The sequence below is a fragment of the Diuraphis noxia genome, unplaced genomic scaffold, assembly GCF_037042655.1.
Source record: "Diuraphis noxia isolate RWA-SAM2 unplaced genomic scaffold, SU_Dnox_SAM2 contig0004, whole genome shotgun sequence".
Classification (NCBI taxonomy): domain Eukaryota; kingdom Metazoa; phylum Arthropoda; class Insecta; order Hemiptera; family Aphididae; genus Diuraphis; species Diuraphis noxia.
In genome coordinates, this window is record NW_028301714.1 from 20,278,932 (window position 1) to 20,304,878 (window position 25,947).

Consider the following 25,947-nt stretch of genomic DNA (forward strand, 5'->3'; position numbering starts at 1 on the left):
GAGTTGATTTTTGGATTCGATCGCATTGCGCATGCCTGTGCTCAAAAATAAAAACACTCACTGGTGGTGGTGATAAGCATAGAAGTGGTGCGGTGGAGGTGGTGGTGGTGGTGGGTGCGCGTGCGGGGGTGTCCATACCTCAGGGCCCCCGGTCAGATGATGCTGCTGATGATGATGGTGGTGATGATACTGGTTTTGGTGATGGTAGTGATGGTGGTTAGCGTACGCGGCTGCCGCTGCTGCGGCCGCTGCCGTCGGGCTTGGCGGTGTGTCTGGCATGTCCGATTGTAGATGTGACTTGCAAAGCTGGTCGGATGGACTTCCGGTTGGTGGCTGTTGCGGCGCGGGTGGTGACATTTTCTTCCGCTGCACGTACGGCGACGGTGGATGGCCGTTGATCTGTGGTGACGTCCTCGGATCACCACCACTGTCACCACCGGCACTACCACTACCTACATTCCCAGTAACGCTGGCACCACCACCAGCACCACCGTTAGCACAACCAGCACCACCTCCTCCCGTTCCACTGCCACTGCCATTAACACCGCCGCCAACGCCGCCGCCGCCGCCTCCGTTACTATTATTAACACCGTTGCCGCCGCCGCCCGGCGATTGGTTGGGCGGCGACGACGACGAAGAGTCCCCAACACACGTGCCCCACATGAGTACCGTTTGCCTGGGGACATCCGAATCAGACGATTGCATTCCGTACTCAGATTTTGAGTCTTCGATTTTCAGACCATTCGGCACCGGTGGCGAGGAGCTCTTCGTGCGGAACTGAACGTCGCACAATGGTATCAGGTACGGTAAACCGGCGGCGGCGGCTGTAGAGGTGTCCATATGACATTTTCCTATGTTGTCTTCGCCGCTCTGTTGTTGCTGCTGCTGCTGCTGGTGGTGGTGATGGTGGTGGTGTAGGTGCTGCTGCTGCTGCTGCTGTTGTTGTTGGTGATGATCCATCGACACCACTGGTGGCGATCCGTACAACTTGTCTCCGCATTCCCTGCCACCCACAGTCACCGTGGTCAGCTGATCGTATGTGGGCAGACCACACTGTACGGGTCCCCTGGGACTAATGTCTAAAAATCCATTGCCCATGTATGGTGTAGTGGCCGGTGTATGGTATTCGGTGTAGTAGTTGCCCAAAGGCCTGCAAATTAAAAAAAAAAGTATGTCATATACAATATAGTCTGTTAACATTCCTTCCCGTTTATCCTTTTTGAATTTATTCGAATTTTGATTATTATAAGTTTTAAGTAGACCTTCTTAAAAAATATATTTTTAAAAACTTGTAGATTGTTTTAATGTGTGGTCTGTGGCGATACAAATTATTTTTTCGAATGAAAACCTCTTGCTTTTACTGTTAACACTTATTACTTTTTATTAATAAATTAATTTTGGTGTACTTAAATTAAATTTTAGAATGCGTAGTTTTTGAGTAATTAAAGTTTATGTATTTAAGGGTAATAGTTCTTAATAATGGTTTTACAAAGCATATAAAATATATTACATTTGGGAAATTTTAATAAACTATTACTTATTAGTATGCAAAAATATAGTATTTTTATCTATTAGGTGTATTCAGACTTTTAAAAATCTGAATTTGTATAACATTATCGACGTACAAAAATGGAAGGAGTGATCATACTGAGCGAATTACCTTGTACCTAGTTAGATAATATGCCTACTCTACATAGGTGTAGTTATTGTATGGTGTTTAATTATTTATATGATGTTTTAGGTATATGTGTCACATAAATCCATAGATAAATGTATTAATTTATACACTATGTCTATAATATAAAACCTTTTGGTTTTTTTTTTTTTTATAAACTCAATTTTTACTAAACATTATACTTTACCTATATTGGAACAGGTTGTCTGTGGCCGTCAGGTACGGTATTCGAGTGTCGTAGAGGGTCTGATGGAAATTCGTCTGGTGGTATCCACCGTTATCAGCGACAACTGCCCCATTGTACGGTCCGGCCGAATACAGCGCCGCCGTGTTTAAGTTCGTGTAAAGGACGTCGGCGGTTGGCGGCGGTGCCGTGTGCGCCGAAGGTGCCTGAACGGCCGCCGGATAATCGATGGCCACGGTTGCCGCCACAGTCGGTGCCGGAGTCGCGGTGCTCGCCGACAGTTTCCGTTTCGTCCGGCATGTAGACAGAAAGTCTCGTAGGTGCGTTTTGTATCGGCGTCTAGGCTGCGACGGTTGCGTTTGACCGGGCGACCCGGTTGTTCCGGCGCCGGTGGTGGACGTCGCGGTGGTGGACGTCGTCAACGAGCCGGACAGCTGTTCCGAATCGCTGAAGTAACTATTCGTCAGTCCCGCGTCCAAGTAACTGACCTTAAAATCCATGGTCCGCTTACCCAACAGATCGCGGCCTTCTTCTTCCCTGTATACCGGGGGAATGCAGAAAAACGGTGCTATATTATAATACATTGTTGGTCCGCAGCGTTCAGCATAGGCGTGGTGTTTGCATAGCGTTTACGCTCAACCGAAAATTAGTGCGTAAGTACCTACACTCTGTCCAGCGAGAGAACATTTCACGAACCGACGAAAATCGGTCTTCTACGCATCCCTATATGACACGCTGCCATCGGGGAATAGGTTTCGATGATGGCAGGGTTCTGGGGGGGGGGGGATCGGAGTATTCTCTCGCCGGTCACAGGATATATATACGTTGTCGTTATAAGTTAATATATTATATAGATACTTACATCAAAGGTCTGTGCGTGCCTATCACAAAGTCAGGTTTTGAGTTTTTATAAACTAGTCTAGAACTAGTCTGTAGCCATTGCCACGTGCCCGGTTTGGTCTGAACCCTATAGGCAATCATTCCCGATGCTCCAGTCTTTAACACTAAAAAACAAAAACATTTCGAATTAAAGTAATTGCACGGGCTTTTTAAAGAGATTAAACAATTTTAAACATTTTTAAACTCGTTTAAAAATTTATTCATGCTTATGAATTTTATTTTTGTTACTATTAAATATAGTATAATAGTGTGATTTTGTAGTGATAGACCAAAACACATCATCATAGTTAAATATTCATCGTGATTTTGAATATTTATTTTTTAACTTTGGACGATATAAACTAATATGTTATTTATTCCAGCAAAAATTATCATAGATGTGGATTATAGTTATGTGAATTATAGATACCTAGCTATACTATATAAACTTATAAGGTAGTCTAGGCATTATTCAGTAGAATAATGTACATAAAAAAAAACTCACACTAAATATTGAATTATTTTGAGTAATACGAGATTTATTTTTAAAAAATCCAACTTTTGATAAAAAAATTTACTTTTTTCAATTTAATAATAATAATTTACATAATTCTGGTTTAACTGCATATGTTGGTTGATAGGATAATTAAATTGCTTTAAAATTAAAAAAAAATTATGTTAAAATGTTGAAAAGTTTCGGAGAAACATAAAGGTAAAAAAACTGAAATTTGCCCATAACTTAACAAATAATAGAGTTAGACCCCCACTTTAAAGTTATTTTTTTTTCATCATTTTAGGTTTACTTTCATATGACGGCGGATGGTCACTTCCCTCCGGAACACATAGTATAGCAAATACTATATGTAACTGTACATTATATATCTATACCTATACAATAATTATAAATTTAGATTATGGCGGTGACTAAGTGAGAAACAAGCAATATGTGCATCTGCATCTGAGGTAGGTATTTGGTATTTATTATTATATCATAATATTTTATGAAGTATTATAGGTATTGATGTGTATAATATGAAATATCCAGTTTAAAAACACTTACATTCTTGATGGGCGCTGGCCACGTACGCTAAATCGTCATAATGGACTAAGTCATATCCTCCCATATTGGCGAGTTCGGAATCACAATAACCTAATAATAACTTGCCTCTGAAAAAAAAATTATGTTCAATCGTGTGTTAAATCGTCATGATTAATATTATATAATGCGGAACTACAAAATTATATTATCTCACAAAGTATTAGCGTGTTTGAACTTCAAACAGTTATAAAAGAAGTAATGACATTGTATTTTTTTGATATTTTAGACCGTAATCTAAAAGAGAAATCAAATAATACATAAGACTAAAAAAAAACTAAACGATTTAAAATGTCTATAAGTAGATCAAAAGTGTCAAAATATATTTATAGTAGGTATGCTAAAAAATATTAATATGGTTATTTAATAAAAATTTCAATTCTTTAGTATTATTATTATTATCTAATTAGGTAGGGACATAGTTTTCAGATATAATTTTTAAATTTTAATAGAAACACAATCATTCATCTTTAAGATTTTAAGCGGAGGTAGTGTAATTTTTTGATTTTGTTATTTTGTATATCAATGCAGAAAAAATCTTTAGGTCTCTGGTTGCAGAATATGTTGTAAGATTATTTACCCTCAAAATTAAAAATACACGCGGAGGATCCCTGCTTAAAGTCTAAAATGTACCTATGTTATATTGTCAATCATAAAATTAAAAAGCTTACAAAGTAATAACAACTATGAAATAAAGTTAAAAATAACTTTGATTTTATTTTTTGTGACTTTGAATTATGTAAATAAATATTTTCAAAACTTAATTGAATATTAACAAATGTTAAAACAATTTCTCTGTATAAGTAATATAATATTGGAATATTAATATATAAGTTTTATGTTAAATAATCTTTTTAAATTATACCTATACAAATAATTTGTGAAGAGAGTAAATTTAAATTTTAAAAATATGCATACATCAGATGAGGCTTTAAAAATGAATTTAATAATATATAGTATACCATATCAGATAGTATATATATTTAGAGGACTGCATATAATATAACAAACGCATAAAATAAAATAAAGCGGTGTAATATTATGATTAGAATTTTAAAATATATAAATGAAATATATCTATGTACAAATTAAATTATAGAAAATAAGATGACACAAACCTTTGGTCCATAGACACTAGGCTGAGATCCAATTTATGTTTACTCTTAAACATGACTTCCTTGTGCGGTATTTCAAGTAAAGACGGTGGGCCAAACGGCGTGCATAGCGCGAAAAGGCCCAATGGTGGTGGTTCATCTGACTTGCGGTTTTGGCCATGAATTACTTTTATCCTTCCACGGACGTCTAGTCTCTATCCATAAAAAAAAGTTACATTTATTTTTGTCGTATTATTGCATAAATGAAGAAGACATGAAAAAATGGGACTGTACATAATTAGTAATTGTATAAATATGTTATATTATATAAAATTATGTGTTATTCATTATTATTATTATTATTATTGTAGTTGTTGTAAATTTATTTTACCAAAAAACCGGAAGTGTTGTCCAACAGACACCGGAAACGGATGGTGAAACTACGTTGCAACAGACGGCCGTTATCCGGGTGCAAGGCCTCGTGCAATGTGATGGACGGAGACGGCGACCCCGGTTCCGTGGGTATGGCAGAATTCCACATGAGCTGTCTCTGCAACTCCTCTCGGTCCTCGGAATGCACTAGTTCGTAAACTGACTGGTGAACAATGTCGGACTGTGAATTTAAATCAAACGATAGCTTTATAATAAGAACATAATATTCATGTGATATAAAATGACAACAACATGGATATTTTGAGGAAGAATGTCGAAACTAACACTTTAAAATCGAATTATAAATGTCAGTAATTATGAATAAAACCTTAAACCATAGAACAAAAGTAAAAATACCTTAAATACACAATTATGTTTTTTATATTGCATTGACAATTCCATTACTCATTAATCATTATAGTAGAGCGAGCACTACGGAGTTGATTGTTTAACCATACTATGGTTGTAGCATCAGACTTAAATATGCATCATGCGCATAATATACCACAAAGCACGACACTAAATGTATAGTAGCTATAATATAAATATTCTGTTTTTTTTTTTTTTTAATACTGAGCTTGTAAATAATATTTACTATTTATTATTAGTTTTTTTACTCAACAAATTGTTTATAGTTAAAAGATTTTTTAAAATCTAACATTTATTATACCTTTATTATTATTACTATTATTTATTATACATTTATTATGTGGTATAGGTTGGCAGAATGTAGGTTTTAATACTGTCGTCATCAGGCGCGGATTCAGAGGGGGGCTATGGGTGCCCAGGCACCCCCTGTCATCTAGATACCAACAAAATAAATTTATATTATAAATTATATAATTTGTTATTTTTCAAAATAAAATTAATAATAATAATGATTTCGGTGCTTTTTGTTATCGCCGTCACTATACGACAATAATAACTATTATTGTTAATTATTGTTTTCGAAGTATACTCGTGTGTATAACGACACGCGCCAACGGCGGAAAACACCGATAACAATTATTATGAAAAAAAAGTTAGCACTAATAAATCAAATAGAAAATGGTAATATTTAAATAAATAGTAAGGTGTAACAATTTTTTTTTTGAGCACCCCCTGTTAAATTTTTATGGATCCGCGTCTGGTCGTCATGCATATGCACATTCATATTAATTCATCGTAAAATATCGGTTCACTTAAGTTATAGAATAAAAATGATATTTTATAATTTAATGTATCTATATCAAAAAGTAGAAAGTATTACAATTGGAATGGTGAGTAATAATAATTACCGGGTTAATATTAAAATGCGCACAAAGTTTCAGGAAACATGGTTCACTTACCACACCATGTTCTCTAATTTCCCTTTGATTACTCCCACCTCTTACCTGTTATCGAGGAAAAATAAGATATAAATCAGTAAATAATTTCCAAAATTAGGCTTTAGTATTATTGAAAATCAATGACAGTTTCCAAAAAAGTACCGACATAATATATGTTCAAATTGTGTTTACTTTGTATAATTGTATGTTAAATTCAATGTGAATATTTATATCTTGTAGAAAAGTAGATCAACAGTGTTTGAAAATGTGATAAAATGTCTATATTTTTTTTAACTAGTTTATAACACGAACATTGACATTATTCAAACACGTTTCATTTAATCCATGTTAATATGATATCTTTAAATTAAATATACTTAATATATTTAATAATTCGGCACTATAAATGTAAATACTAATATACTAATATGTCATTAATAAACTACAATTTAACTAATTTAAGAAACTATTGTATCATTTATATGTAACTGAATACCTTCATTTTTGTTGCAAGTTAATAACCTTAGCAGCTGAAGTTGTATCACGAATAAAAACAAACTACAATTTCTTTAATTTTTCCTAACCTTTCAAATTTCTATATTTAAAAAAAAAAAAATTATATTTAATAAAAACTCACATCATATTATAATTTATAGCTAAATTATCATTCCAATAAAAATAATATTAGGTGTACAATATTTTCATGATTAACTAGAATAAATAGCATAAATAGCACAAACTGAGTATTGTTAAACGTTGGTTAATTCGAATACCTTATAGGCCATGCCTTATTCAAATTTTGAATTGATGGTCCTTGAATTATTATTTTGATTGAATAAAATAAATTCTACTGTGGAGGGTACTATCAATAGGTGGCCTGTTCATAATTATTGTTGTTATAGATTATAATAGCGTACTGTGTGATTTATGTATAAAGTTATCATATTTACTAATTGTGTTGACAAAAATAGTTAATTACATTTATCAGATATAGATAATTATAAGTTTGTTTAATAATACAAATTATTGGCAGTTAATAAAGAATAACCAAAACAGAGCCTAAAACCTTAGAATCGTTTTTATTCTTCGAGAAAGTGGTTTAAAAAAGATAAATACCTACTTTGATTACTATTTTTAATTTTGAGGGTTGTAAAAACTGATAGTATGCTCATTTTTGATATAAGTAATCGATTATGTAATATAAAATTAATATCTAGAATAAGTTAGGCCACTTAAATAAATACAAAAAAAATACACATATATTTCATAAAATATGGTTGTTCGCTCTATCGCGTATATTATACGTAGCTTCATTCAATTTTTCTTATCTATGTTTTTTTGTAGTTTGATCGTTAGATATTTGAAACATAATATAATAGATCATTCATGTATTATAATTTATAACTTTATTAATTATTTAATTAGTAACCTTTAAAATGGACAAAATTCGACGTTTTCATGTTTAAAATGTTCAAATAGTCCTAAGTGAGTTTAGATAAGGACTCATTATTATCAAACCGAACGAATTTAATCACATTATGATAAATATAACTGATATAAATTTAGAAAAATCTTACTACTTATAGTTATATTACACAACAACGAATTAATTTAAATTATCTATAACCAAACAACGTTATCTCCAGTTCGGCGCGATTGATAGTGATTATTAGGAAACTTTGTTCGTTGGTTTTCGTTTAAATGATAAGGAGGTGGCCTGTTTATTATTATTTTTTAAATAATTTCGAGAAGTAAAAAATAAATATTATTTTATATTTCAATAAATGTCGGAAAATTTATAAACATAGTTTGTAACATAATATGTACGATTGTTAGATTTTCTGATATTATCCATCAACATTAGAGGGATATGCATTTAAAGACAATACAATTTATAAATGACTGTGTAAGTTAATAATATTTGTTTCTTTAACGATGTCAGGTAATAATATTATTTTATAATATTTACGTTCAGCATTTTTCTGTTATTAATGACAATTGTTAGATTTAAAAAGTCTTGTGATTTTAAATACCAATTGACATAAATACATTTAGCTTGTAAATTTTAATATACCTATACTTTATTGCATACACCTGAGTCTCTCGTTTGACGAAAGTTATGCTTTAATAATATTGCTTTGTATACAAATGTTGTATACATATGCGCTATAAATGTTCAATTAATTTGTCAGTTAAAAATTAGTACCATAATAAAACATAATTAAAATAACAATAATAATGAAAGTGTCTTTTATACACATAGCCACATTGGTATATAATATATTGGTATAATATATGATATGATAAATGCGTATACAATAAAAGTATATAGGTAGGTTTTTTTGTTAGAATACATCTGCATGACCCATTATATTGTACCCACGTGCATACAGAGCACAGACGCAGCTGTTGAAATGTTACTATAATATTATGTAGGTACCTACTTTCAATTTTCAGTACACATGTTTATTGTTTATTATACATTTATACCAACAATTTTAATAAATCTATTGATTATCGGCTTTAACATAAGCTTAATGTACATCATTCATATTTAAACATAAAAAAAATCTAATACATTTAAGTTACCTGATGGAAGCCAAGGTAATTTTCTATGGTATGTGTCGCAAAGAAAACCTCCCCGTCACAGGTGAGCATCACCAAAAAGCCGTTTAATGCCTGTATGAGGTAATAATTAGAGTTTATATTAGAATCGTTTTGTATTTTCATGATTAAATTTCGCATTTAATTATTCACTTGTAAGAACATGTCTCCGTCCAAATACAAATGATGTGGCTCCGGACACGTCCTGGAACGCTGATACTGGGAGTTGGTAATATTGGCTTGTTCTTCTTTGGACTTGTGCATAGTAACTATAAAAAAAATATAAAACATTAAAATGCTATTAATCACACCATGAGTAGTAGAAATTATGTCAGTCATCCGTATAACGACTACCTATTATATTAGTAAGTACACCCTAGTGTGATGATTCAATTTGATACTGATATTTATCTATACTTCAACGCTTATACACACAATATGCACGCGTGCATCATTAGCTATAGAATATGTCTCGTTGCTATAACATTTTATTTGGAATTTAAATAAGTCCCGCATAAATACAACGTTTTTATTTTGATCAGTACATATAGGCATTATATACATACACATAAAGATTAGACTACGTGCAGGTTAAGTTGGTTAGATCTTCAATGTAACACCATATAACTTCATATCGTAACTTTATATCACGAATTACACAAAATGTTAATTGAAAACATTATAAAATGTTATTTGGCGAATTGCCCAATATACATATTTATCGAGATTTATTTTGTATAAATAATACGAACGTATAGACTACAAATTTAAAACCGGTATTCACAACATAAACATTTTAATCAGATTTTTCTATGCTTTCCTTGCAATTTAACCCTAATAAAATCGAAACGAGTGTAAATCTACTCTTTGTCATGTGTTTTAAGTTAACGGTTATCTAGTCGATATTTACATACCAATGTCAAAATTATCCAAATTACTCGAGGCATGACGTTATAAAATAGCTAGGAACATTAATCCGTTTGTGCATTTTATCCATCCTTTATTGTTTTTTATATGATGGTAATAGGTAATCTGATTTAAATCATTCAAGTTACTTAACATTATAGCCAACAATTAAAAATCGAAACAATCTCGACTGGTAGAATGGTTCACAAAAAATTTAATTTTTATGAGTATTAATAAATTTATATTTTATATCTCATCTACATGATTATATTTTCCATATACTATATCCTAAATAATAATAAAGAATTTTGTAATTTTTTATCGCGCCCACCAACATTTTTCAGTTCATGTTACATTATCGATTGAAAAATATTTACACATGTTAGAGGATTCAAATTGTAAAACTAAAAAGATCTTTTAAAGATCCGAGATGAAAACATAACAACTATTTTTAGTGTTTTTTTTTAGAATATGAGGTTTTAATAACTATTAAATAAAATGTGATCGAATTTGAGTGAAATAATAAAACTCTTTTTGTATGTATTTATTTTAGTATGTTAAGTGTCTTTATTCAAGGCATTCAAAACGTATAATTTTATTTATTTTTAACTATAAAATCATTAGAATTAGGCGTGGGAATATGTAAATCTTTTTTGGTTTTTATGAAAAATAAATAATAAGTGATCTATTGCATTTTTTTCTTTTCACTGGAGCTCCATGTTCGTTAAAAAAGAACCCTGAAAAAAGCAAATCGCGCGGTGTGTGCTTTGCGCAATAAATCCATATAGTAAATAAATAACGAAAAGACAAATAAATAAATAATGATAAAAATTATCGGCCGCCCGCTGGTGATGGCTTATTTACATCCCAAACAAATCGTAACCCATCGGCGCCCCACCTTAAAACGACAACTAACGAGCCTAGTTTATTACCTCTAACTCTTCGGTCTGTATGCATACCCTTTTCATCCTGCTCCCCGTCTCCCTCTCACTCACTCTCTTCTACACATTTGTTCGTCTTCTTTATCCCGACGGTCTTTCAGTGGTTTTGCTTTAATTAACCGGACGAAAATTATTTATTATTGTGTACACAGCGGTCTTTGCCTGGATGGTATGAATGTTTTATTATTTATGAATTATCAGTTGTACGTATATATTATATTATATAAACATAAAAAATAAATTATATAAAAAAAAAAAACCATGATTCCATATGTAATAAAAACCGGATTCATAAACTTTTCCCGTGACGTACAATTTTTATTAAACTTACCGCAGCAACTACCTGTATATTCCTTACGTGTACGAACATTATACCTACGCGCGATGTAGTTTTTAAGCGAAACTTTAGCGTGCGTAACGTGAGGGGTGATAGGGGCGGTGGTGATGGAATTGCTTTTCTCACCGTGCGACCGGCAACCCGTTTGTAGAGTGACATAAATAGATCACATGTCAGATTTTTGAAATAAAACTTGTGAGAAAGACTAACCAAGCACGTGCGACGACGTGCTCGGCTTTCACATGTTTCATCCTAGCTGCGCCGCATTTTCACAGGTATATAGGTATACACAGTACGCATATACATTGTATCATTGGACGCATATGTGGGTGTTGGAGAATTGATGTTGGTAAGTGGAGGTGGTGAGTGTGAAAGGGGGGTTATCACAAGGGGAGGGTGCCAGCGTCGAAAAACCGTTCGTCGCACGCGATCCTACCACGGCCGTTTATATGTAATCCAGTTACCATGGGCACCTGGCGTCAAAACAAATCATCCCCTATCCACCACAACCACCCCTTCGGTCACAAATAAACGATTTGTGTCTCCCTCGTTACACTCTCCCTCCACCACCGATCACTTCTCTGGATCGCTGCCGCCCCCAGGTTGTACCTACCTGCCTGCCTACCTACTATTATATATATATATTATATATATAAAATATAATACGCATATATTATACATAATATATTATAGTTTATACGTATTATACGTTGTACACATATCGGTAAGCGAGCTCGAAAAATAATATTTCGGCGAAATACCACGTAAACTGGATTTCGTCCCCCCTGCAGCCATTACCGCCAGCCGGATATGAAGTCCCAGATACATCAAGGGTGAAGACGTATTATGTTGTAAAAAATTATCGTGGTCATTTTGAACATGACGTTATCCAGCTGCGATCACGGTGTGTTTATTGTAATAAAAATAATATCATATATCTTTTTATGACTTTCGAGATGTTTTATTTCCCTCCGCGGTGCATTACGCCGCAACGCAACACGCGTCCTATCCTTTCTACAATATCGACGTGTGGGAATTGTGTTGTGAATTATGTAGTATATAATGAAATTTAGTATATGTTTATATATTATATTGCATTATATAGGTACGTATGTATTATATTATGTGTGTGTATATATTTAACCCACACGAACACATTATTTAAATGCCAAATGAGAGTAAAATTGTATCTATGTCTGAGGAATTTTCGCCGGTTACCACGCATAGTTTTTTCTATATTATATATTGTTAGCCGCAGTTTTAGATATAAGGTTTAATCATTACATATTTTTTTGTGGAAATGTTTATGAACATCATACATTAAATCCATCACCAATTCTGCCCGTTTAAACATATACCATAATATTATTAATAAATCTCCGGTTTAAAATATCGTTTTGATTTTAATTTCTCTAAGTGTTTTTATTCGATTAAAAGATAACTTACAAGTATATTGTTCAAAATTTTAATCACAAATTCAATCGACCAATTGATTGGTTTAACGCACTAATAAACCGCACCATACACATTTGATTGTATAATTCCGTTTTATTTGATTACAAGAATTATTTTTAAAAATTTTGAGAAACTATTTATTCATTTAACATTGTATTAATGTATAATAAATTATGAGTAAATGTACCTATATAATGTTAAATAGTTAGGTAATTTGATCATTTAAAAATATTAATAATTCATCTAAAATTTACTTTATTTTTAAATCACTAATTTCATAAGAATGTTTTACTCTAAAATAATTAATACACATATTGGGAACAAATTTGTGAAAATGCTTGAAAAAAAAGCGGGTAAGTTGTGGATATCACTCTGCTGTACTGTAGGTTACGAGTGAATTACCTACTGTAATGGATAGCTAAATTTGAATCCAATGATATTATAACATTGTATACGAAAAACGATCCTGAGTGGAAACAGTTTATCTGTATAGGATATATTATAGATTATTAAACATTTTCAAATCTTAGATTTAAAAAGAAAATTTTTTATGAATTTCTAGCTTAAAATAATTTGCGAATTTTCGTGATTTTTATGTAGGTATGTTGTCAAAATTAAAACTTTGAATGCTTGTAAAAAAAAATTGTGACTATATATTTCTTTTATTTTTCAACTGTCATTGTAAAAATATGTTAGGAGCCTTGTATTAAATTTTCAAATCTTAGGTTTAAAAATAAAAACTTTTATGAATTTCTATCTAAAATAATTTGAACATAGCCGTAATTTTTATGTATTTAGTCAAAGTTTGAATTTTAAATGCTTATAAAAAAATGACCTCTCTAAAGTACCAGCTCAAGAACATTACTTTTCAGAAAAGATGCTACACTTGATACTTTTAAGCAAGTTTAGATAGAGAAAAAGTGTTTACAGAATAAAAAAAAAAGAAATAAACATTATCGCTCCGCTTAGAATCTATAAAATATTTTTCAAGAGGTTATTCACTACCTTCAATCCAGATATATAAGTATTGTAAAATTATTGTATATTGTTTTTCAATTTGTAAATTGATTAAAAAACCTAAAATACACAATCTTAATTATACTAGAAGTAAAACTATTGATAATTTTATAAAATTTTACACTTATCTCTTTAGATAAATAAATGAAATACGCATATTATGTGAATTACTTATTATAACCTGAAGGTAATAAGAAAATAAAAATAACAAGTTATTTCTTTTACTAATTTCATAGAATAATTACTCTTATAGTGTTTAAAGAAAGTAATGGAATTTTTACTTTTTGTATAAAAACTAAAGGAATACAAATTCAGGGAGACCTTATATACATATAGGTATACTTCAAAACAAAACCGACAGCTGCTGTTCCATACAATTTTAAGTGAAACGAAGAATATTTAATGTTATCTTAGCACAATAATTATGCATAGTCATATAGAGCATGTAAATTGTCAGTTATCAAAAATATTACTTTTATATTATAATTAAAATAATGAAATATGTATAGAAGCGCTAGGTATTACTATTGTGTTTATGAGTCGTTTATTTAAATAAAACGAATATTGACAAGAAACAAATTAAAATAATAATTTAATTTTGTTGAAAAAATAATAGCTTTCTATACAATATGTGTGGAAATTATATATATAAAAAAGAATAAAAAAATATTGCTGGAGAACATCCTTAAATAAACACATACAAATGCCGAACGAAATCAATGACTTATGAGACCACATAGAGTTTTGGACGACCATAAAATACAATATAAAGTAGCTGCTGTGGTAGAAAAATTGTATGTATATTTGATCAGTTGCTGGTGTTTTATTCTCGTTACAGCAGAATGCAAGATTTGATACATTACGTGATAATAGTATAGGCATGTGTAATTTATAGCCTCGCGCGTATGCATTACGGGAATTTTGGTAAACTGGAGTTACATCTCACACTGCAGTGTGCAGTGAACTGTTTATATAATATTATTGACTAATTTCATTGTTTTTTCTTGGCATACATTTTACTATAAAATATACATTCATCATACAATGTTTAAAAGTATTGACATTGCAAATAAGTCCGATTTGAGAATGGAAACCAGAATGTACCCATGTTTTTATACGGTTTCTGTTAAGTTGTTTTTTTGTCATGTATAACATGACCGCAAAATAATTTGGTTAGTCTGAAACACAGCTAGTACTATATATCTTCTATATGTTTACATACACATTATAATACGTACGAAAACCTTTAAGTTATATTGTTGACAACTAATTTGCGAAATCAATACAGAAATTGATACTCCAAAATGTATATCAAAAATATTCAAGTTATAATAATTAAATCTTTATAGTATCTACCTTTGATTTTATTGAAATAAGATGCAGTGGTATGTACTATGTATACCATAGTTTATTCTACGTATTTAACGCAAATTTATATAGGCATATAGGTATTGTAGCTAGGTATACGAAAAATGTAAAGTATCGAGACTAAACTGAAATATAAAGCAGACTCATAATATTAAGGCTAAAAAGTTGAAGGATTTGCATATTATTCTGTATGTTTTCAATTTATAGCGAACCAATTTAGAAATTCGAGTTATCGTATTTAAAAATTAAAAATGCATATTTTTTTTTTAGGGAAATAGTGCATAATTCTTGATTTAATATGGTAAGATAAATATTCCTAAGAAAAATTGATTATCTTTCTTCTTATAGATGTGTATTTTAATAATAATATAGAAAATAGGTAGTATTCATTATTATTGATGCAATCGACTATAAATTTAACGAAATCAGTTTGATGTGCATTTAACTCTATCGTACTAAAATTCTAATGAATTTATTTTAAATATATTTTGTAAACTATTCCTTCAATTTAATAAAATTTCAAAATGAAAAACGGTTTTTCATTTTCATATTTGATAATTTCGATTAAACTTCAATTTAATAGTATAAATTAATTTTTACATATTTTACATTTATTTTAGTGCGTATTAATAACGAAAAATGTTTTTTTTGGAATTTTGAATAATAATTTTTTTTACGAGTACTTATTAATTTTTCTTGTATATTTGATATTTTTTCATGCATATTCTACAATTTTTAGTTTATAATTACATGCATATTTTTCCTTTTTTAACTTCTACATAACTTCAGACTGAGTTCAGAGCCCTACTCGTGATATTTTGTTGCCATATAATCGGTACCATAACCATATAGAGTAAGTTGCAGTTGCAGTTATTGTTTTAATATGTTGTTCGACTTACATAATAGCTGATCCTCTAACGAAAAAAAAACAATTACAATTCAAAGTAATTAATTTCCAACTAGCTCGGGAAAGAAGGCGTATACCGTGAGGTGGGGGCGATGACATCATCGCGGGGAAGGTAAAAGGGAATTGGGGAGGGGGTGCCTGCCACCAAAACATCTGGTCGTTTGATTTATATCTGTCATTAGGACATTATACCTATACGGTTTAGGTGTAATTACCAGCGGCCCGCTATCATGTCCCAAACGGTCACACGTCAGCTGCTGCTACAGCAGCAGGGCCAGTCTATGCCGATATCGTCTCTCTCTCTTTCCTTTTTTTTCCTGCTGTCCGTTCAACTGTATAATAATAATTAATACGTATATATACACGACTAAGGTATTATTATTATTTTATGAATATACGTATATGCACGTATAATGTATAATTGTACCTATATACAATAAAACACTGGCCGCACACCGACCGGTTTTCTGTGGGCATAACTCACAGTAGCGTTTCTGCACCTAGTCGAAAACGCCGTAATGCAAATGAATCTCGACTATTCGGATCAGGTATTACATTGTTTTGGCGTACCCGAGGGGGTCGCTTTTGCATGGACATGACAAAAAAAAAACCTTTCAAAATATGCAATTTTACTTATTTTATTATTATTCATTGTTTTATAATGTTATACCTTATACAATATACATGTTACGCGACAGTCATAAAACATTTTGTCCCAAATGAATAAAAAACCATAAACTTACTTGTTCTATTATTATTATTATTATTATTATTATTATAGTACTAAGTTTATACAAAGTTGGTACGAAATTATTTTAATTTTTTTTTTTTTTTTTTTTATGAATATTCTTATATTTTAATTAGCATTATTCCCCTGAATAAGCCACCCTTTCGATAGTCACGGTCCAAAAACTTTTATAAGGGCACCCTCGCACATGCCTTAAAATTACACACCATATTATAATAATTGACAGGGTCAGCTTGCGAGAATAATTGCCAGCCACTGTCAGGTACCGACCATATACCTAATTTACCTATAAACAGAGTATGTGTCGGAAACATTTTGGTAAAGTTATACAACGTGTTTTAAATAAGTTTTGATTTGTAAATACATAAATATATGAAAAATTAAAGTTATCCTAATAACGGAACTCAAAATTGTATAATTATATATAACAAAACTGTTTTTTATGGTAGATTACTTCGGTTTTTCGTTATATAATACATATTTATTTACATATTAATTGTATTAAAAGATTTAAATTGAGTACCTATTATTATTGGTACGTATAAAAGAATTAAAAACCGATATTTCAAAAAAATAAGTTGAAAATTGTTTTTTATTTGATAAAATATATGTATATAGTTGGATGTTAAATCCGAGCAGGTTAACAGTGATGCAATGTTAATATATACCTATTCAATTAAAATAATATTATTATCATGAATATATATATATTATGTTTGATGTCATACTGTAAATACTACAGATATCCAATATATCAAGACTATACTATTGCACCAAAGTTGGTGCATATAGTACATACAGTATCTCGCAGTAGATACTGTACTGGAAGTAATATCGAATAACACATTATTATATTGGGTTTATACATTTTGGTACACAGTGACATTACAAAAGTATGGCTTAACAGAATTTTCTTTAGCTGCATTTTAGTAAAAAAAACTTGAGTTATTGATGATCATTTTTATTATATATTATTATGATGTATCAAAAAAATATATACCTTGATAAAAAGAAGTATCTAAACTTAATTAGATTGCCATATCACTATGTCAGGAATATTTATCAAAGATAAAAACACGAGCTCCAAGTATTTTATGCAGCTGGATTTATGTAATCCATTGTTCATAGCATATACTATAAATGTTATATTATACAGTAGAATTTTCACAATGAATTATAAAGAAAGAAATATATATTTTATAGTGTTTTATACAATTGAAGCAATTATTTCATATTAGTCATTTCAATATTCACGATATAGGACGCTAAACCCGCATGTGTTGTCTCCGTCTTACAAGTGCGTAACATTGCAAAAACTGTTTCTCGCGGGAAAGAACCGAGAAAGATACAGTTATAACTAAGAAACGAAATTTTCACCACATAAAAAGGAGAATTTTGTTTGTGCAATATCGTTTTTATTTTTTCGATATTAGAACTACAAAAAAAGTTATTCATGTTTAAAAAACACAAAATTAATATATTATAAAACAATAAGAATTTTTTTTGTATAAGTGATATCGAAAAAATAAAAACGATATTTCACAGACAAAATTCTCCTTTTTATGTGGTGAAAATTTCGTTTCTTAGTTATTACTGTATCTTTCTCGGCTCTTTCCCGCGCTAAACAGTTTTTGCAATGTCACGCACTTGTAAGACGGAGACAACAAATGCGGGTGTAGCGTCCTCTTAAATGTTTCAAAATCAATTTATTTTTATGTGTGTAATCTATAAATGAAAATGACATATAAAATGTTTTCCAAAACATATCTTCCGAATTATTTATCCTACCAAATATAATATGACATTATAGTTCATTATATGCTAAATTGTGCAGAAGCTAAAATGAGTTCACTTTGATAAGTGATAACGTTGGTTGTACAATAGTTTATAAAACATTCAAATATATATATATATACGAATCTAATATCCATATAGAATAGTATAAATGCATTTAATTATAATAAACGTTGTTATAATAATTCGAATACTGTCCTTCGGAATACCTGTCTGGTTGTGACCTCTCTCTGAAGGCTAAATATATATCTACCATATGCGCAGACGCATAGTGTGTATGCATTAAATCTTTTTAGTGTTAATTTCTCAAAAATGTAATACAGTGTTTATTTCGACGATGATATCTATACGAACTACCGTGGTTTTATATAAATACATAAATATAAAAATATGTATATATTTCAGACATTTTTGTTTTTGGACTTGGTTGTAGTACACTGGTAATATATTTTATTTACGTATGGATACTGACAAATTATACTTCCCACGTGCCCAAGTGGTCCAACGGTGTACTAAATTTTGTTAGATCACAAAAAATTTTGCACAGGTATTATAATGGTATTATACGGTATAATATTATATATCTTTATACAAACACTATTAATTTAACAAATAATAACAATAATAATTAATAACACAAACTAGTTTAGTTGGTTTTGATATCGGCAAATGCGCATGCATAATATTATAATAATGTGTATTTGTGTGTGTGTGTGTGTGTGTGTGTGTGTGTGTGTGTGTGTACTATTGAAACGGCCGACAGCGCGTAGCCGTCTGTCGACTCCTGGAATATTGTTTTATTGTGGGACACGATACATTATTGGCTACACAGTCGGAACAGAATTATGTTAGCCACCGTTCGCCTACTCAACCTGTTGTAATGCTCCGTTTTTCATTAATAATTAGCGATATATGCTTGGCTGGAGGACCCCTTGTGGCGGTATACTCATTGATACACATTTAAGAATAATAATAAATGTACCTCTGTTTATATGGCTAGTATTATAATATAAACCATGCACCATATATCTATATACCATTCATTTTTTTTCTTCATGAGTATCGTGTCATTATTATTTCATACACCCCTCTCCTGTTCCTTAAACTTGAAGATTATCGCAGTATTCGCTCGACAGAATTCATTAAGATCGTGTGTACAGTATTTAAGAAACCGGACATTTTAAATCGAATATCTCATATTATGTACAGGAACGGTATATTATTGTTTATGTTTTAAAAAAATACTATACAAACGCATTTATTCGCCCGTCATATTCTTCAAGACGCATTATGTTGGATAATGCTAGTTTACTGCGATTAAAACTCATATTTTTAATATCCAACCGAGTGTGTATATCGACTGTATCATTTATACTTTATGGCTTTTTGTTAATTGTAACTTTCTTCATCATATTACCCCCGCAGCGTTAGTAATAATAATAATAACCATCATACAAACAAAAGGGAACCGACTGAATTACGGCGTATTAGGTTATAATATTTTACTACAAATTATATCGTAATTGACACAACCGCATGTTCAATCTGTTCAAATGTTTTTCATTGTATTTATAACCATATAAGTTTGTAAAAACGTTTACGAAGTAAATATGTAATGGGTACATAGTATTTCAACTATATAAATATAAATAAAAAATTATAAGAATCTAATAAATAAATTATAGTAAAACTATGTATATATAAGTATCTATATCACAAGAACTATTGTCCTAGAAAATAAATACAACTTCGGAATATATATAATTTTTTTAACAAATCTCAGGTTTAAAATACTTATACTACGTATTAAAATTTTTAATATTCGAACTAAACTAGACATTGTGTCTTGTGGAAGACATTATTCGGTAAATAACAAAAAAATATGATTAGCCTATTAAATGTGGACATAATCTATGTAAATAGTGTATACGATATACTTATGCGGAACAGTTTTGAGTAAGTTATGAAATCGATTTAACTCGCGATGTTATGTCGTGACCATTGAAAACATAGATATACATGACACATTTATACTATGTAATACATAGGTAAATCTATATAATACATACGCGAGTCACTTAGTGTGGCCTACCCCAATATTTACCATCAAAGGATTACAAAACGAAACCTTGTAAATCCGATTGACAGAAGCCAAATGCGTGTAGGCCGGCCGGTGATATTGTGTAGGTACCTATTATAAATTATTATAGTTCATATTATAATAATATAACGTTCCCGGTTGTTTTACGTCTATTTATTATAATTTTTTTTCGATCCACCCCCTTGTTCTGTATAATAATAACCAAAATAATAATGATAACAATAACAATAATATCGTAAACGCGAAAACCGATCGCGGAAGTTAATCGATCGCGGCTGAATCATGCAGGCGTACAACAACAACAACAACAACAACAACAACAACAACATCAACAATAATAATAATGATATTATCATAATATTTTACGAAACGTTAAAACACGAACAAAAACCCCCGGATGCACAAAAACTTCGTCACACAAAAGCGCGTTGACCAGTGTCCGCCGCCACATAAAAATATGTGTGTACTTTTACGGCGCGCGCGTGTTAATGTTCCGGTCAAACAGAACGAAATAATGGAAATGCCGTACGTACGTGCGCATAATGGACCGGGCGGCGCGTGTGTCAGCTTTCCGTTGGGGGGTAGCCGCCCGGCGTACATAGTTAATGCTGGCCGCTTAACGGTAAAATAATGATATGACAATAACGCGTTGTCCGTCGTTTTGTTGTTGTATCACCGGACCCCGCGGTCGCGGTCCATTACTTCCGCAGAGCGTTTTCGCATTGTGGCCATTTCGTTCGGAGCGAGAGTGTGTGTGAGAGGGACAGATTGAGAATGGCGAGAGAGACAGAGTGGCAGAGAGAGAGAGAGTGAGTAAGACCTGTGATCGTCTCGTCTCGGTGAACCGCTCGATACTATACTGTTCGGTACCGGTTCCGGGACGGGTGAAAAAGACGGCGTTTCCCGTCGCTGCGTTTGTATGAAATATTTACCGCCGGATATTCGCGTTGTCGTCGGCCAAGCATTCCCTCGCAACACCCACCCACCCACTACTACCGAAATTCGCCAGTTCCTCCTTCGGTGAACACTCGCAACCTACTATACTACACGTACGAATACTCGTGACACTGACGCTATATTATATGTATACCATTATATAGTATAGGCACCTAAATACCTTCTACCTATGTCCTATATATTATATAAACGAAAACGTCTCACGGTTTTTAGACCCGACAGCGGTGTTAGATGTGTATAGTACTAGTACGACATATTATATACGTTACGTATAATAATAACAATAATAATTTTGTTATGCAGGTACAGTTTTTGCGCAAACAGCGTGTTGTTGGTGTTCGTCCCGGCGGAAAATTAGAGAAATGTAAGTCGACGAACTCGTAAGAAGGGCCTCGACCCACAAACGTAATTTAATATAATTTTTTTTAACGCAAAACGAATTTTAATATAATCTCTACACAAACCTCTATATGTCTAGGACGGGAAAAAAGTTAACATCTTGGAGAAATGTCGACGCCGTTTGCCTGAGCTTATAACGAATATACAACGCGATAAAACATTATAACTATAACATATAAATATAAACTCAGAGTTTCTTAACATAAGTGGTATTATTGTATTTTGTTTTTTAATCAACCTCTTCGGAGAAATATTTGTGTTTTCGTGACCAATGGTAATTTGTAAATAAATATCCAAGTCTCAAATCATTTTTATAGAATATAAATATACAGTGATTATCACCACTTTCAGATTGTATTATAATCCTGTCCAACCCATTTAAATCGTCTTCATTTAATGTAAGGGGGAGCAATGTGGCGTTGCTAGCTGTAACACCGATCGAACTGGTTCTATATTTGTTTTTATTTTAAATTAAATTCGGTTAAATACCTATATTGTATGATTTTGTGGATATCGTTTAATATAATTGTATTATATTCGCAATAATAAGATAAATATAGTATATAATATGATTTATAAAATATCTTCAAGCGATTTGAAAAAATTATAATAATTTGAAAAAATAAGATACAGGGGAGGTAAAGCTTTAATATCGGCAGTGTGTTACAAATGTTCAATATGACCACCTGCCACCCGGCACACATCATCAAAGATAAATTATCAAAATATTGACACTATTTAACAGGAATTTGCTAATAATTACATACAAACATTTACAACACAAGTATATCAGATCCGCAAATAAAAAAAATTAACGAAAATAAACTGAATAATCTTATCTTTACAATGAAATATAGGAAATCGGAAATCTGAATTCTTGAAATATTCATGAATATATATTTTACTATCATAATTATTGTTATACTATAAGTATTATAAAACATTATTCATTTTTATTCGACTTATGTTTTATATTATAATATTTTACTAGCAATTATTTTAGTTTATTATTTTTTCACACAGTTGTACCTAGGTAATAATTTTTAACAAAAAATCACATTTTTGGTTATAATAATATTTAATTAATTAATATAAAAATGGTAAAGTTCAAATGTTATAATTGTAAATTTTAAAGAAAACTATTCTGGTCGAAAGGGCGCAATTCCTTTCGCCCAAAAACGACCTTCCTCTTTTCGACCAAATACCTTAAGATAGTTTCCTCTTTTCACTTGAAAATAATTGCTTTGTTTTCGCCCATCTTTCATGTTCAAAATTTTGGAAAGCACTGTCACACAGCTTTGGGCAGCTAACTCGTCAGAATTAATCAGGACGACTGATGCATGTGAGACCTTTTATGCATTCTTTAACAAAAGTTCTTATTGTATTCCTCCACCAATTGGTACGTTGGCTATTATACAAGAAGTCCAAATTGATATCTATAATAAATTAAATAGTATCCATTTACAATATTTTCCTAAAGATAGGAAAGTTAAAGAACGACAACTAAAAAACGAAGAAAAAATACAACAGTACCTTAGAAGAGAGATAAGTCGTTATGAATTTCTTAAATCTATATCTTCAACAGTTCAACTATACAAAACATTTAAATTTAAATTAAATATTTTTTATACAACATTTTTTTAACGACATCATAAAAATTAATGACAAATACATCTTATATTATATAATAATAATTTAATGTCCACAAACACAAAATATATTTTTGGAGAGTTATAGAAGCCGCCGTGGTGCTCTCTGGGTTATGTCAAATGACTTAATTAAATAAATTGAAAAAATTAAATTTTGAGACAGTGTTTTCCAAAATGTTGGAGATGAAAATTGGGCAAAAAGAATGCAATTATTTTTACGCGAAAAAAGGAAACTATTTCATATTGAGAAAAAGAGGATGTGGGTAAAAAGAGGAAGGTCGTATTTGGGCGAAGGAGTACCGCCCGGTCGAAAAGGGAATCGTAAGTTTTTGTTTAAAAGGGAACTGTAAGTATTGGCAAAAAGAGAAGGATACATTTTAAGTGAAAAGGGGACCGCCCTTTTGTACAATGTACCTATACGCGGTTGGGTAAAAATGTACGTTCCACGGCGCGGAAACTATATTACTATATTAGAATAAGTATATTATACTGTATTATATACACATACGTATAAATAGTATAAAATAGTGTGTAACTAAAAGTCAATGTGTCCTAATAGTATAAAATATATAAATTATAATCTAGACACCTCTTCGGACGTGAATTAATAGTTATATTAGACATTTTTTAGTTTTATAATTTATACAGATTCAACTGAATTGAGACCAAAACTCGTCAAAGATAGTATGAGCAATATTAAATGTAGATATATACATATATCTCATCGAATTTTATAACATTTCTAATATGATCGTACTTTTATGGATTTTTATATAATACATACTCTATACTCTATCTCAATGTTGATCATAGTATAAAGTGTTCGCGTTCTTACATTTTTACTCCCATTTTAAACCTTGAATCGTACAAAATGATCATTTAACCTATACTTATATACCTAGTCATAAGAGCCTATATTATATTAATATAATATTTTACTGTATATTTATACAAATAATTTATGCAAGAATGTACTTCCCAACAATTTTTTGGTATCTAATGCATAAACTGTAAATTGATATTATATGGAGTAAAATTTATTTTTAGTTGTTTCATATTAAATTATGTAATTGTATACTATATTTAATATTTATGTAAATTATACTTCAATCATGTGTACACAAACTCAGTTAATTGCGGTTAATTTTAATAAATTATTTCAATTTTATAAACAAAAATAATTAGTCATGTAACAAAGTATAGGTAATATCAATTTACCACTATATATTTTTAACTTAAATAGTTTTTAAATTTTTTTTTACATAATATATGATAATTAGGAATAGCTAGTAGGTATCTACTTTTCAAGAAGAGATATTAATTTATTTTAAAACTCTAACACTTTATTCTTAGTATTTTCCTTTAATATAATGGGTGTGTGTTTATCAGCTACAAGTGCATAATACTTGGGTAATAGAAAATATAATAGTTATAGGTATTATAGGTAGCTATAAATAAAATAAAATAACAATTGATCTTATTCTTAGTATTATTTTTGATAATACTATGTTATAACTTATAACATAGTAGTTAGTAGTTCTAACCCATATGATATTTTATTTTTTATATTATTATTTTCGTTAAATTTAAATTAAAAACATAAAACCTACTAAAGTGAGTTACAGAATTCATATAGTGCATATAACTGTTATTATTTTTATTATTCACTGATAGTATTTATTTATCAACATAATACGTTGAAGCAGAAAAAAATTAATTGGCAAAGAGTATAGTAATTATACGGTACCTATACCAAAGGAGTTAGCCGGGGAACGATGAAACGAGAACCCGTCGCGGTCGTTCCAATTGTTTTAAAAGACAACCAGTGACAAGGTAGTCTGGGTAACACTATCGGATCGAGTTACCTATGACGGATTATCTCTTTGGTTTTGGCGAATATATATTTTTTCCGTCTAAGCACCCTACCAAGACTGGTTTTTCTGCGACGCGGAACGGAAACCCAACACGACCGTAACCACTGGACCTCTATCGGACCGCGATTAACCATAAACCGGTAGTTTTGGAATATATAACATACATCATATACATTTTTTCTTCGTTACACTGTACTCGAGCCAGGGACAAAAGATTTTTGGT

At 31.0% G+C, this 25,947-nt stretch overlaps 1 protein-coding gene across 10 annotated transcripts in view; it reads right to left on the reverse strand.

The window, feature by feature from the left end:
* LOC107164091 (aryl hydrocarbon receptor spineless) overlaps nt 1-25,947 on the reverse strand; it is a 62,042-nt gene that overhangs the window by 2,277 nt on the left and 33,818 nt on the right. For 6 of the 10 annotated variants that reach the window (XM_089226530.1, XM_089226528.1, XM_089226532.1 and 3 more), the window contains 8 exons: nt 9,425-9,540; nt 9,257-9,346; nt 5,320-5,541; nt 4,953-5,143; nt 3,799-3,905; nt 2,722-2,863; nt 1,863-2,396; nt 62-1,150 (listed from right to left, as the gene is read on the reverse strand). In XM_089226530.1, coding sequence (XP_089082656.1) covers nt 62-1,150; nt 1,863-2,396; nt 2,722-2,863; nt 3,799-3,905; nt 4,953-5,143; nt 5,320-5,541; nt 9,257-9,346; nt 9,425-9,540 — 2,491 coding nt within the window. The remainder of the gene's footprint in view (nt 1-61; nt 1,151-1,862; nt 2,397-2,721; nt 2,864-3,798; nt 3,906-4,952; nt 5,144-5,319; nt 5,542-9,256; nt 9,347-9,424; nt 9,541-25,947) is intronic. The other 4 variants (XM_089226537.1, XM_089226536.1, XM_089226535.1 and 1 more) reach the window with 2 other exon arrangements.